This window comes from Salvia hispanica, chromosome 1 (genome assembly GCF_029641045.1).
Source record: "Salvia hispanica isolate PSC_SH4W2 chromosome 1, Shi_PSC_v1, whole genome shotgun sequence".
NCBI classification, from domain to species: Eukaryota; Viridiplantae; Streptophyta; class Magnoliopsida; order Lamiales; family Lamiaceae; genus Salvia; species Salvia hispanica.
Window position 1 is genome coordinate 27872207 of NC_142692.1, and position 15697 is coordinate 27887903.

General features: G+C 33.8%; 2 protein-coding genes across 6 annotated transcripts; both read left to right on the top strand.

Moving 5' to 3' along the window:
* Positions 1-9431: 9431 nt before the first annotated feature.
* Positions 9432-12638, top strand: LOC125185574 (heparan-alpha-glucosaminide N-acetyltransferase-like protein (DUF1624)). 5 transcript variants are annotated; one of them, XM_089062693.1, is made up of 13 exons: positions 9434-9663; positions 9836-9973; positions 10046-10127; positions 10203-10279; positions 10371-10489; positions 10873-10990; positions 11126-11242; positions 11306-11397; positions 11504-11570; positions 11636-11717; positions 11787-11878; positions 11989-12132; positions 12271-12638. In XM_089062693.1, exons 1-13 carry the CDS (start codon positions 9544-9546, stop codon positions 12460-12462), a joined length of 1440 nt encoding a protein of 479 aa, XP_088918819.1. In that variant the 5' UTR covers positions 9434-9543; the 3' UTR covers positions 12463-12638. The 5 variants fall into 5 exon arrangements, with proteins under 5 accessions (XP_088918817.1, XP_088918819.1, XP_088918821.1 ...); XM_089062695.1 differs by having other exon boundaries at positions 9436-9663; positions 12267-12638; XM_089062691.1 differs by having other exon boundaries at positions 9432-9663; positions 11636-11878.
* Positions 12639-12758: 120 nt separating this feature from the next.
* On the top strand, positions 12759-15488 carry LOC125185575 (REF/SRPP-like protein At3g05500). Its single transcript, XM_048082127.2, has 3 exons — positions 12759-13331; positions 13410-13640; positions 14729-15488. The coding sequence occupies exons 1-3, from the start codon at positions 13293-13295 to the stop codon at positions 15215-15217; spliced, it is 759 nt and encodes a 252-aa protein (XP_047938084.1). The 5' UTR covers positions 12759-13292; the 3' UTR covers positions 15218-15488.
* Positions 15489-15697: the final 209 nt, after the last annotated feature.

A 15697-nucleotide genomic window follows, 5' to 3' on the forward strand; every position in this document is an offset into this window, starting at 1 on the left:
AGAAGAAAGATTATATATATGGAGAAAGTAGTAATTATTAGTAGTAGTTTATAGCAAATCTGGTCAATGATGATAGTGGCACGTCCCACCATAGGGGAATGTTAGGATGCCACCACCCCTTAAAATAACACCATACCACCATTTCTAGCCAATCATTTGTACATGTGGACGAATAATAAGCTGTCACGTGGCAAAAAAAAAATTCTAGAAAAATACGGTCAGCAATTTGGTGGTCTTTATCCAACAATATTTCTTGTCACAATATCCGACACACTATACAGCAATCTATAGATTGTTGTGTAGTGTTTGTAATATTGCTGTGTAGCGTTTATAATATTGCTGTATAAGCGGTGTCACGATGTCATTTTAAGAGGGGTTATCATTTTAACACAAACCTCCCACCATATTAATAAACATGTTAATTATTATTAATGGTAAGAAACTTCGTAAAAATCAACATTGTGAGAACAATGCGAGTGTAAAATAATAGCAAGGTCAAAAGTAAATATGGTTACTATATTCGAAGATGTTGGAGTGAGTGAGTATCCATTAAAATTCAAGAAAAAGAATCGGACCAGATAAGATTGTCAGATTGAGACTGAATCCAGCAAACTTGATAGAAATCACATAAGCATTTATAGATTATATTAAATCGATCCACAGCTATAAAAAACAGTAAAATCAATAACATAATTTATATTTTAAATGTTGAAATTATACTATCACCTCATGATCCTTATCAGTAGCATTTTACCCTTATATTGAAAAATGTTAGATTCGATAACTATTTAAATTATTATTAATTTTTGATTAGTTCCATAAAGTAAAAATGAGAATACTAAATCACGGAAGTTTCACTCTCATTTGTCACATTGGTACGTACATTTTCACATACTATCTATTTTTGAATCTAATTTTGGATAAAGTAAAAATGAGAATACTAAATCACGGAAGTTTCACTCTCATTTGTCACATTGGTACGTACATTTTCACATACTATATATTTTTGAATCTAATTTTGGATTGTATTAAATCGATCCACAACTATAAAAAACACTAAAATCAATAAATAATTTAAATTTTGAATGTTGAGTGCAATATAAGTATGAGGGTGAAGTCTATTAAAATTATACTATCACCTCATGATCCTTATCAGAAGTGAAGTAGCATTTTACCTATATATATATATAAATTGTTATGGAGTTGATAATTATTTAAATCATTATTAATTTTTGATTAGTTTCATAAAATTCAAATGAGAATACTAAATCTCGAAGTTTCAATTCTCTCATTGATAATTATTTAAATCATTATTAATTTTTGATTAGTTCCATAAAATTCAAATGAGAATACTAAATCTCAAAGTTTCAATTCTCTCATTTGTCACATTGGACGTACATTCAGTATCTATTCTTGAATCTAATTTTGGGTGTGTAAAAGAGAGTACTAGGAGTACATTTTAAGGTGCCTCAAATTTCATATACTCTATCCGTCCCAGAAAGATTGTCCCATTTCTTTTTTCACACTCGTTTTGCAAAAATAATAATAAATAATTAAAGTAGAGAGTGAGTAAAATAAAAGAAAGAATAATGTAGAGAATAGTCTTACCTACGTTATTCTTTCTCTTATTTTACTCTCTTTCAACTTTATCTATTTATTACTCCTATTATTTTTGCAAAACGAGTGCAAAAAATAAACTGGGACAATCTTTTTGGGACGGAGGGAGTATCATCAAAACAAATTTGCAAAACCAATTTTAGCAGTGGTTAGACCTTTAATGCCAGATGCCCCATGGGCACCATGAGACTATTCTGATTTCTGAGTTAGGCCAAGTTTTTATGACATCTAATTCTACATAATTAATGCAATTCAGCTAACAAGTTATTATGTGCAGCATGAAATGTTTTCTTAATGTAATAATTGCTAAGTATACGTGGACTATTATTGCTTGGGCCTGATTTAATTTGTGTCTGGGCCTTTTATCCATTCTTTGGACTTGGCCCAGAAGCCCAACTGCTTCTCCTTCACACCAGATGCTGCCACGTGTCTCTTCACTTGGATTGTGCTCCTCAGCCGTTGGATTGAGGGTTTGCGATGTGTGTTTGTTTATGTGAGATGTTAGCCGGTTTGTCTTCTCTCATTATTCGATACACTCTCTCTCTCTCTACTCTCTACTCTCTGAGACTCTCAATCTTCTCTCTACTTTCCGATTGCCTCTCCGGTTGATTTCTAGAGAATATCCACCATCCTTGTGTGAATATTTGATCTCTGAGTCGTTTGGAAGGCAACTGCTTCTGTTGCTTGTAGTGTGATAACTAGGGTTTCTGTTCTGAGGCGGTTCCAGTGACCTAATCCGGTGTGAAGGGGTGGTGCGATGAAGGTTGTGACGGTGTGAGGGTAGACTCCAGTTGATTCATCGTTGCTCCCTTGGATTCGGTTCTAGTTGAATAGATCTGGGTTATGTGGCGGGCTCTGAGCCATATTATGTGATCTATTCAGTTTCTCTTCACTGCCTCTTGTTAGTTGTTGTTTAGATCCGCAAGGATCTTGTGTTGTTATACTAACTATCTTCTTGAGTGTGTAGGTGTGTCAAGGAGTCAAGATTACTCAAGAACCCTAGCTAGAACTCATTGTAATAGTTGTGTGGGCTTCTTCTTTGTAATCTGTTAAACATATCAGTCGCGTGGTTGGAGTTTGACTGAGCTCCCTTAATGAAGAACAAAGAGGTCTTGGTAATTAGTGAATCCGTCCCTAATCTGATCCCTACAATAATAATAAAAAATAATAATTGATCATTCGTTGACTTTTTATGAAAATTTGATCAGGAATAATGTGAAAACCTAGAATCTTAATTAGGTTCCATAATTTCGTCCTTTTATTGTTATACGTTACGGGCGGGACATGTTGGTGCCAAACATATTGTGCTATTTATTATAAGGTTGTACAATCTAATATTTTACCGACTCTTTGTAATCAAGTTGTTTTTAAAGTCGTCTTGGTTTATAGTTATACTTGATACTTCTCAAAGTGAATCACCGGTTCAAATATTTTGGGTGTATTTTACAATATTATGAACTAAGTATAATAAATTAATAATAGCATTGTTAATTAACACACACACGAGGATGGTGCCTACCTTTTACAATTAAATCAAGACAATATAACAATATCTTTATTTAAAATTATACACATGGGGAGAGGGCTTTGGCATTTAATTTAACAAAATTTGATACTGATGTTTCATCCTTCATCATAATTAGATCGAAATGGTTTTTTCTCAATATGATTTTATTAATCCGTATTACTACCCCCATGCCTACTAAAATGAATATCTTCTTCTTTATCTATTTTTTTCTTTTTATTAATAGTATTATTTTTTTCATTTTTTTGGGGGGGGGGGAGTGGGGGTTGCGAAAATGTGTTGTGGGAGGCGTGTCAAGTAGGGGTAGATGCAAATTTAAGATATTGCGTGAAACAATTAAAACTCCATCATTAAATAAAAGAAAAGGGAAAGTAGTAAGTGTCGCATCCTTCCAAATAAAATCTAGCCTTTTTTCTTTTCCCTGGTTTGCTTGCTTGCTTCCCAATCTCAAATCAAAATCTGCGCAATCAATTCTCTAAATAAAAAGAATATTATGTCATCATACATTTGAAAATTGCATGGCCCAAAGAAAACGCAATGACTTGTGTTCTTTCCCTTTCAAATATAAATTGCTTTACAAAATCAATCAATTTAATGTATTTACTTGCTTGCTTTTTTCTTCCATGATGATGATGAATCTACCCATCCCTTTTAATTTTAACCCTAGGCTACTACTACCCCTTTCTCTCTCATCTCCCTCCCACTATAAATATTGTGCTAGGCCTTTGCTCATTTTGCTGTGAGCAACTGCTTCAATTTGTCTCTAGGTTACAACTTACAATACCATAGTCCATAGTATTTGTTTCTGAGCAATGGTAATATATCGGGCGCGTAGCTCCCGTTGGAGAAGCAGGGCACGTGCAAATTTGCAAGACGACTTGTGGTAATTGCACGTGTTCTCCTTCCCCAACATGAGTTCCGCATCTCAGTTTTGCTAGTAAGCACCGGAATTCTCTATCTCTCTCTGTGATTCCTAGTTGTAGCAGACAATTTATTTGATGAAGTACATTTAGAAGTTGGGACAGCCAGCAAGCAAATGTAACATTTTCTGCATTCATATAAATCTGTCAGTTCATACATACATATGCACACACACACACAAACAAATATTGTGGGGTAATATTCCGGTCCAGAAATAATTTAGAATTTAGTGGTCCACTGCAATCTACCTAGAAGCTTAGATTTTAAGCAGATCACCAAAAATCACTTTGCATAAAGCCAGCTCAATTTGTAAAATCTCCTTGCATTTTTTTCATTTTTATTATAGTATGAATTATCTTCTAATCGTACTTTTGCTTTATTTTTCTATTGCATGCTAACTAAGAAAACCAGTTTTTGCTAGTTAGAACTTTAAAATTCTTCATGTTCTATGTCGATGTATAAAAGGCCAATATTGTCATTGATTGCTTAAGAAATAAAAGTGAAAATAAAAAACAATAATGCCGTCGATATATTTATTGCATATTTTATGAATGTAGTGCGGTTGAGAATCCTGAGATATGTTTATACAGAAATGTGGACAAAATATCCAGATTGTTGTGGATCAACCTTCCCAATATAAAAGCTGTATTAATTTCAAGTTTTTTAAAATAATGTAGTAATAAATCACCTATGACGTGTTAGAGCGACAAATTGCGTTGTTAATTGTGAAATCTTTTTCATACTAGTAGTAGTAGTAGTATTTATTTTTTGACCACCGAACTTCTGTGAATTGTGAAACCAAACTTCTTTTGGCCTCCGAGTAATTACCCTAGTTTAATGGTGATTTGGTCCATTAATTTGCTATAGTTTTATTTTTCCTTCACATATGCTACTTGCATAATTATAATTTCGTTATGTACAATAATGATGTAATTTTATTATATATTGTTTTGCGCCTTAATAATAGTAGATTATAAATTTTAATATGAAAATATAATATAAAATGTAAAATGTAAATGTAGCATATCGTTTACTAATGAGGTATAATATCTACGAAAAATAAATTTAATTTACTTATGATTCTCAAAAGGAAAATATGCATGGATTATAAAGACACTTCTACTATGTAGAGGTGAAAACATGATCGAGAGAAAATGAATGCGTGTGAAATAAGTTTTGAAACGTCAAAAATAGCATGGTGCAAAACAGGAGCTTACGCCTCTTGAATAGGGAAACAGTAAAGGTGAATTTATAATTTAAAGATTCAAAATTCACCATACTAATATTGAATATCTTTAATTAACATTCACTTTTTAGGTATTTCTTCATTAATTTCTGATTTAATTTGATTTTTTTTTTTTGAAAAATCAATTTCATTTGATGTTGTACGTACTTGTAGTTATTGATTACGCCATTAATTATAACATTGAATTATCAATACCCGTGACAAATCATAATACGAATACCTACAAATAGACATTAACCATCAAATAGTATATAGTGTACCTGTAATATAGTACTACAATATACCTACTACTACTTAAGTTAATTAGTGGAGATTTGGATATGAGTAAGATTTTTTAATTTTAGAAAAAATCATTTAGGCGATAAATTCATTTTACCCTTTTTTTCTTCTATAATTTTACTTTTACATGAGTAACAAGAATAGCACCCGTGAATCGTGATGTACGAATATGTTCAAAAATACTCCAGATTCATCTTAGTACTTTATTGTAGTCAAGCGATAAAATAATCAAAATATGAAAATAAGAAATAACAATTTCATAATAATAAATAAAAAAATTTATGAAATAAATATTGTGGGGGTCCGTGCTCATTTAATTTAATCATAGTAAATTGAATCCTAGAGTTGAAAATTTTAATTGTTGAGTAAAGGCTCATTAAATCCTACGTACATCGTTTGAAATCAATCAAAAATTTAAAGATTTACTCTCACGGGAAATAAAGTCACATTACGATAATCTGTACAAAGATTTCAGTCGATTCTAGTCAATCTAAAGCCCCACGAAAATTCCTTTCGATGATAGCGAAAATCCACACCTGCCCACATAATATCTCTTTATTAGCCTTTTATCTTTTTTTTTTTCCCTTGACAAATACAAAAATAAATCTGAGATGTTTTTATTTTATTTTATTGACAAATGAAACAAAAGTAAATGTATCTAATATTGGTATAAGGAGAAGAAACAAAAATAAATGTACTATCTAATATTGGTAAAAGTCCGATCCGATCATGAGTAATTACATACACCTCCTATAATCAATTGATTTCATAATGATTTCTATCAGGTTTGTTTTTTATAGTACTATTATTGTTTAACTTTCGTGGTTCATGCAAGATTATGTGAGTTAGCAAGATTATTCTGTTGGTTTATATTTTGTTGTTGGTTTTTGTTATTTGTTTGTTTCTACATTGTTCTTTTATTGTACTTTTGATGTTATTCTGTTTTTTGCAATTATTTATTTTGTTATAAATTGTGGTGGACTCTGCATGTCATGGCTTTGAATAATTTTTATTATCCAAATGTGAGTAATAATAACTAATTTTAATCAATATTCGATAAGAGAGATTTTGTTGGAATAATTGAATGAACTATTTCATAAACTTTTCTGTGATGACTAATCAAAAACAATGAAGAAGGGCCAGAAATTGTAGAGCAAAAACATATCTTGATCCATTTAGAACTGAACGATGGAATTGTTTAACGACGACTATGAATCTTCCAAACGAAAAAGAAATGTTCTCCACAATAGTTTGTCGAGAGAATACAGAGATGTTGGGACCATAACCGTAGTTTATATTTATATAAAATATAAGACCCATTATTTTTTATTCGGTCACTCAACAAATAGAAAATCTCATATGTTATATACACTTATTTTCATAACAAATGAAATACACCAAACTTTAATTTTTAATAGATAATTTAATTGAGCAATTGAAAAATAGTATGGAAGCCAAATTTCTAATAGATTTATGGTAGATGCATCTATTTGCCAAATAAGTTAATGCAAGACTTGAGTTTCAATTCCACTAATTAAGAGCGATATTTTTTTGGTGCAACTAAATTTTACAGCGAACTCATTAACCTTATCCATTCAATTTCTTTTCACGTATTTTTACTGAACATATAATTTCCACGATATATAACACAATCCTATACAATTAGTTCCAGCGTGCGTGAATATATGAAGTGCGGTTATAATTTAATTTGTGATAATATTTCCAATTTTGTCATTGTAAGAAATTACAATGAGGTAACGGATTAGTAAGAGTTAAGTTAAAGTTGCGTGAAGCAGGGAGGAATCGGAAAAGAGAATTGAGGTGGAGTTGGACGCAAAACCATCCACACAAGCAAACTCTCTTAGAAAGTGGGAGTTTTTGCAGCTTTAAGATTAGGGCGCGCCAGTGTTAAACAAGAAATCATGTCGGGAAGCAGTGCAAGAAATGGCGTAATGATGAGCAAGAGTTGAGTGTAAATGGAGGGACAGGATATGATGGGAATATACACATCTCTGCACATTGTCTCTCTCTACAAGACTTACTTGTGTGGGCGTGTGTTTGTGACACGCAATGCACCTACTACTACTGCTACTACTACTACTTATTTTTCACCTCTTGTTCCTTCTTATTTTGGCACACCCATATGTTATTATGCCAAAATCCCCTTGTATAGGATATGTACATGAAGCCATGTAGAAATTTAAATAAACTAATGGAGTATTAAATTTAATATTTTTAAAAAGTTGAAACATTAATATATTTTCTGTGAAACCATACCCCAACACTCAAAAAATAACCATGACTAGTAAATACTTATATTATTGAAAGTTGAAACCTACCGTAATTTTATTTAAGTAAGTACTTCATCTATATGTTTAAAACATGCTATTGGGCTATAATGTAAGAAATAAAATAAAAAGGCCCAACTAACTTAATCGTAGTCTATATTTAAAAAGGCCCAAATAGAATAGAAAAGAAACAGACTCCTATGACTATCCTGCTCCATCTTAACCTTCACTCAGCCCAATCGAAATTAACTTTTTAAACAGGGTGATTTTTTTTTTTTACATTTTAACATACACAATCCTCATCCAATCTAATTAAATTAACCTTTTTATTTCCATTACTTGCCTCAACCTAACCCAATTAATATTTTATTTTTCATATATTTTAAATTAATACAATTTATAATTAGTTCAAATATACTCCATATTAAATAATACCTGAAAATTTATACTCCTATAAATTAGTATATAGTTCAAATTTAAAATAAAAATTACTATTAGACATTCAAATAATTGAAGCAAAAAATAATAAATAACACAAATAAATAAATATAATACAATTATAAAAATAAACAAATCAAGTCATCAAGCTACAAATGAAGAGTGAAAAAAATAGAAAGATAGTTTAAACAAGATTAACATTACATACTCCGTATTTAAGTTTGTGTCAAATCTTTCAAAATGTGCTCAATCAAATCTTCTAGAAGAGCAATATGAGCTTCTCTACTATTTTACCCTTCTAATTTTTGTTTGCGTGTTGAACTTTTCTAAGTAAATTGCGAGTGATATTTATAGATAAAGAAATTTCTTGAGATGTAGAAATTTGTTTTGAATTGGAAGAAAAAACAGTGTTTTGTGAATATAAGGGGCCGGAGAAAATTTTGAGGGTTTTGATAAGATGCAAAATTTGAATTTTTTTTGGGAATTAAGATATTTTGATGATTGTTGATAATTTTGAAAACCAATAACTATAATACTAGTATATATATAGAAAAAGTATCACCACAAATTTTAAAATGGAGTAATATGTATCAAGAATACTTTGCAACTTTCAATTTGTCGTGTTTGATGCACATTCATTGTGTTAAAAATCAAAATACAAGTAAATGAAATGATCATTCATTATGCTAAAAACTTAAATGCACATAAATGAAATGACTATTCTATTTTGCTAAAAATAAAAATACGAATATAAGAAATGAACATTTATTGTGCTAAAAATAAAAATACAATGAAATATTCGTAAGAAAGTATTTTACAAAATAAAAACAGCACTTAAGTCTTATCTTAATATTATTATAGTTTGTGAATTATATACTGCTACGTCCGAACAACTTATGAATAAATCTGTATTACCAAAACAATCATTGCGACCATGAAATGGTGTAGCATGTAGTAATAATGTATTAGAGGGTTTGATTACACTATAAAATCGTATCTCGAATCTTTGAACAAATCTGGATACAGTACCCCACATTCAAGAATAAGACTTGCAACTTTATTTTATTTTCTACTCATCATTTTAATAGTATGGAGTGATAAATTAGTGGTTGTGTGTTATTGAAGATTGGCACAGAAGAAGACATATAAAACACACACATTTCAACATCACCTAGCTACAGCCTACAGTACATATAAGGTAATAATGGTTTCAGTAAGCAGGTAGTGAGATGGCGGACATCAAAGAAGATTGTGGAGCTCCAAACTCAGAATCCCAACACACACAAAAACACAACCCAAAACCCAAGCGCGTCGCGTCGCTCGATATCTTCAGAGGCCTCACCGTCGCGGTAATTCATGTTTTTTTGCTTTCTCACTTGTGTCCATGCTTTCTCGTTTCATCTCATCATTATTCTCGAATTCCTTAACTTCATATCCCTAGTTATTGCTTCGATTTGGAAATTTGGAATAGGCTTATGAATTATGATAATCATGAAATTGGAAATATCTATTGGAGTTCAGTTGATGATCTTGGTGGATGACGCGGGCGAAGAGTGGCCTGTTATAGGTCATGCCCCATGGAATGGCTGCACTCTTGCTGATTTTGTTATGCCATTTTTCCTCTTTATTGTGGGAATGGCCATTGCACTGGCGCTCAAGGTTCGACTCTTTTAACCAATTCGATGTCATTGATTGTTGTTAATACACTCTTTTGCTGATTTATATGGATAGAGAATACAAGGTAGGGCAGAAGCTATCAGAAAAATCATTTTCAGAACTATTAAACTTCTCTTCTGGGGCCTCCTTTTGCAAGGTTAGTTGTTGCTCTGCTCTGCATAAATTATTTGAGTTTGCATGTTTAGGTAATATCCAAAATGGTTTCGTGCAGGAGGTTATTCACATGCCCCTGACAAGCTAACATATGGGGTTGACATGAAAATGATAAGGTGGTGTGGAATTCTTCAGGTGAAAATCATAACTTACTTCTAGATTTGGACTGATTCATCTTTCATCAAATGAAGTTTTATTGAGATTTGGACTTTTGTATCTTTTGCAGAGAATAGCTCTCGCCTATTTATTGGTCGCTTTAGTAGAAATCTTGACGAGATGCTCTGTTCCGAAAGACCTATCACCTGCTGGAAAGCTGTCTGTGTTCAAGTTATATATTTGGCATTGGTGAGTGTTCTCTTAACAGTTGCTGATAAATTTGATTTCGAATAACTTTCAGTTGAGTAGTGTCGAGTGTTTGCTGGAATACTCATTGAATGCATAGATGATCGAACAGCGAAGATAGAACAATAGATGAGCATTCAATGGAACTGCTCAAAGCTCTCTCCAGAGACTTCTCTCATTTATCAGATTGTATTTGGATATTCATCCATTACAATGGGTCTCTATATATTGAGTTGATTCACTAGAAGAAACTGCTCCTAAGAACTAATCTGATGTGGCTGCTTAACGTTTCTTCTCTGCAACTTCCCTTCTCTTCTTTCTTGAATTTCTTCTGCTGTCTCACGTTCATGGTTACATGCTATCAACTAGTGATCTGCGATTCGCAGGATTTTTGCAGCTTGTGTTCTGAGTGTTTATCTGGCCGTGTTATATGGAATATATGTTCCCGACTGGCACTTCAGGGTGAAAAATACAGACAGTCCTGATTTTGGGAAAGTTCTAACTGTAAGCCCTTTCTCTTTTCATTGCTAGATTAATTTGTCTAGTTGAAAAAAGGATTTTGATATCAAGATATTTCTGGTCCATTAACTGTACTATTTCTCAAATGAAACTGTTTGGACAAGAAATTTTGATATTCAGGTAGCTTGCAGTGTGAGAGGGAAACTGGATCCTCCTTGTAATGCAGTCGGCTATATTGATAGAATTGTGCTTGGAAGCAATCACATGTATCCGCATCCAGCTTGGAAGAGATCGAAAGTGAGTGGTTTATGTTTGTCTCATATATTGGTTACTCAAAGTCCTCATTCTCAAGTGTTGCAGGCTTGCACAATGAGCTCTCCGCACGAGGGACCTTTCCGAAGTGATGCTCCATCCTGGTGCTGGGCACCTTTTGAGCCTGAAGGAATTCTAAGGTTGGGCAGTGAAATTTTCATTCTTTGAATTTGGACATATTATTGCAAGTGAAATCGGTGCTAAGTATGGCGCATGTTAACGGATTATTATGGTCTCTTAGTGCAGCTCGATTTCTGCTATCCTCTCCACAATCATTGGACTTCATTTCGGCCATGTTCTCGTGCACATAAAGGTCTGTAATAATATCATTATTCCATACAATTATGGTAGGTTCAATCTAATATGGTGAAGTTGTAGGAACATAGGAGTAGACTTCAACATTGGGCGGTCCCAGGACTTGGCCTTGTTGTTATTGGAATTACTCTCCACTTTACAAATGGTATGTACGTCTCAAATATCATCCTCTTTTGTATCTCAAATTTCCCGATGAATATATATGGTGGTGCAGCAATTCCTTTGAATAAGCAACTATACACCCTCAGCTATGTTTGTGTAACATCTGGAGCAGCAGCGTTAGTGTTCTCTGCGCTCTACATAATGGTACAAAATCTAGACCTCTCATGTCATTGTAATTCGTAATTGTTAGCAAAACATAGAATAGGTCTTGCATCCTTGTAGTCTGTTTTTAATTACAAATTCTCCCATGTTAGGTCGATATATGGAACATTAGGTTTCCGTTTCTGCCATTGGAGTGGATTGGCATGAACGCAATGCTGGTATACGTGATGGCAGCAGAAGGTATCTTTGCGGGCTTTATCAATGGTTGGTATTACGATGATCCCCATAATACCTTGGTAAGTAAACTTATCAAAGCATCGACTCCCTTCCCCGTCATAATATAGAGGCTCAGTCAACAATGAACAAAAGAATGATGGCCTACTAGAGGTGAAGGGTGATATTGTATGATGATTGGTTAAGTTGTTTTTAGGTAGGGTGGATTCAGAAGCACATTTTCATCAATGTGTGGCATTCAAGGAGAGTCGGGACTCTGCTTTACGTTATCTTTGCTGAGATACTGTTTTGGGGCGTCGTTGCTGGCCTATTGCACCGATTCTCCATATACTGGAAGCTTTAGTTCTTATCTTTTCACAATGTGTGCAGTTCAAAACAACAATTATGGATAGTTTTTATCTGATTCCATTTGATGTTAGTAGGGTTGTATTTTTTTTGTTGTATTTATAGCCATATATTGTTGTGAATGGGAGATCAAACTCCTAACCTCATCCTTCATACATAAAAGTATGTTGATTGAGTTATGCAAACGGTCGATTCTCCCACTACTTAAAGAATTCAGGTAATACATCGTCGTTCCCCATATGTCAAAAATAATTGTGTAAGATTGTTTTCGATTAGTATATATTTCAACTTCTTATTTTAACAAATCTTATACGTTGAACTTTGTCCTACAAAATTTTATTAATAGAGCTTACAGAATTTTTATTAATAGTGATGTCTTACATTCTCCTAAAAAAAGAAGTATATACTATTGCAGGCGTGTGATCAAATACTAACTAATTTATAGTAATAACTAATACTATTTAATAGTATCAATATTGAAAGTTATTAGTTATTACTGTAAATTAGTTAGGACACTAATAAGTAACCTTAATGATAAACGCTAAACGGTGTCGTCCCGTGTATATGAGTAAATCTGATTTTTTTTGACGTGATGCATTGAATTTAGAAATAAAGTTTTATAAAGTGTGACTTGGAATTATAATTAATTTTTAGGAAAAGAAATAAAATATGTGCCATGAATTGCATGAAATAGATGGTTAAGGCTCCAAGAGTTGCATGCTCATTAATTTCACACACTGCCCACGCAACTTTTCACACACATGATGACATAATAATACACCACATCTCTCTCTCTCTCTCTTATATCCAACGCGACTCATTCAAATCTAGATTTTGAAGAACCAGACAGAGGAGATTAGCGCTGTTGTAATTCATCATGGCGAAAACAGATTGCAGTCTCCAACAACCTCAATCCGTAAGCCTGCCATCACCATTCGCCCCATTCTGATTTGATTTCATGTATTAATGCCTAATTGGTTTCTGTCAAATCAAGGCGAGGGACGATGACAACAGGCCGAGGCTCAAGTACTTGGATTTCGTGGTGGTCGCCACCCTTCACGCGCTGATGCTCATCGCCACCATCTACGGTTTCGCCAAGGAGAGATCAGGCCGCCTCAAGCCCGGAATTAAAGTCGTTGAGGACTCTGTCAGGACCGTTATCGGCCCGCTTTACGCTAAATCGCAAGATCTTCCCATTCATGTCCTCAAGTTTGCGGATCGCAAGGTATAATGCGCTTCAATTTGACGTTGGATATGATGATATTCTAATCACTTCTCCTGTTATGTGTTTTTCATTGTGTCTGTTGCTTCATTCGATGATTGTTTGATCTTATTAGGGTTAAACGCTGAAAGATTGGATGGGGCTTCGTTGATAAAGAATAAATTTCTCAATTAGGTTGAAATTGATTTAATTAACTATTCAGATGCTAATTTTTTATCCTTAGTTTGTAGGAATAGCAATGCTCTGTAAGTTATCTTACAAGCCAGGCTGGTGTTGATTTCCACAACTTGATAACCTTGTTATCTGGATTTACGAATTTCCTATCACATTGTGCTCATTTTTCAAATTTCAAGGAAATAATGCGCTGAGTGTGTAACTATGGCATGATATGGTTGGTGATGCAGAGGTTCTATTTAGAAAATAAGTGTCGCAGTGGCATTGCCGGAGATTGAAGCTCTTGGATTGAGAAATGCATGGTTCTTTCTGAGTTATTTTCTTTGTTATTTCTGTACATTGACCCCAATCAGTTAAATTAACCAGGTAAGTTAAGTGTTTTATAGAGAAACCAAATGCTCTCTTTTGTATGTATATTCTAAAAATCGCATTTGGAGACTTTCTACTCCTTAAACAATCACAAAATCCTTCTTATGGTAGTGACACCCGCGTGGTTATGCTATGCTATAGAATTCGTTTAATGCAAATGATTCTCTGATTTCAGGGGAAATTTTATGATAGATGCCTCTGCTCTCCCATTCATTATTATTGTTCAACTTCTTTAAGCTTGTCTGGTTTACTTTTAAGCCTCTCCTGTTTAAAACACAAACTTCTTTGATCTGGAATATCTTGTTACAAAACTATATGGTGAAATCATTCTATAACAATGCTTAACTTGTGTAAATCCTTGAATATTTGTGGCCTCTAGGGATGGACCATTTTTCCATCCTTTCTCACGAAGGGATTCATTTTGTTTCCACGCAATATTGATTGGCATTTATACTTGGAAGATGATGGCCTATGTGAATGTCTTTTGGAGAGATCAAATTATATTCATCCAGAAAGAGTGGATAAACCAATCTGGATGGATTATGCAGGTTGATGAGTCTGTGCACAAGGTGCAGAAGTGCATGCCCTCATCTCTGAGGAGCGCATCTTTCAAAGCCTACAACCATGCTCGGAGAGCACCTGTTGCTGCTCGGTGTGTGATGGCTGATGTCCAGAAAAGTGGCATGGTGGAGACGGCTTCTGGACTTGCAAAATCAGTGTATGCCAAGTACGAGCCAGTAGCCAAGGACTTCTACACCAAGTATGAACCAATGACCGAGGAGTATGCACTCTATGTTTGGCGTTTGCTGAATCAGTACGCCCTCTTCCAACGAGCTGCTCTAGCTGCTGGTCCACTAGCCGGTTACTGCTCAGAGATGTACAACCAGAGGGTTGAAGTTGCTGCCAAGAGTGGGTACAAGGTGGCAGCTCATCTTCCAATCATACCTATTGACAAGATTGCAGAGGCTCTAAGAACTGATAATATGACGCCTGTCGTCATTGATGGCGGCCGGGTAGAAGAAGAAATAACGGCCTAGTAATGATTCTTTAGCAGGCGGGAACGACAGAGTTCTCTACTAGAAGTAGGTACGTGTTTTAAGCAGTTTTTTGGAACTAGTATTTGGTTTTAGAAAGAATTTTGATAATGCATATGGGACGTATGGATTATGGTTTGAGACAGGGGTCAGATTTACCATTGCATCAACTTGATAAATGTGGGTTGTTTTATTCTTTCTATCCATTCCCACCCCCTTTGTAATTGCTTCATGCCATGGTGAGACATATATCAGAATAACAAGGTGTTGTTCTTGCGCTTGAATTTATATTTCAGGATGTGCTTCTATTTAAGACACGCTCAAGGTTGTAATACAGTGAAATCTTGTATATATGTATAGTGATATGTTACAAAACTAAAATATTTTGGTTAAATGAAGTTTATATGCATGTCATGTACCAACTTCCACTTTATATTCAACATTAGTACTTATATTTTGTAAATGCAATGTTTCCAAAAAACA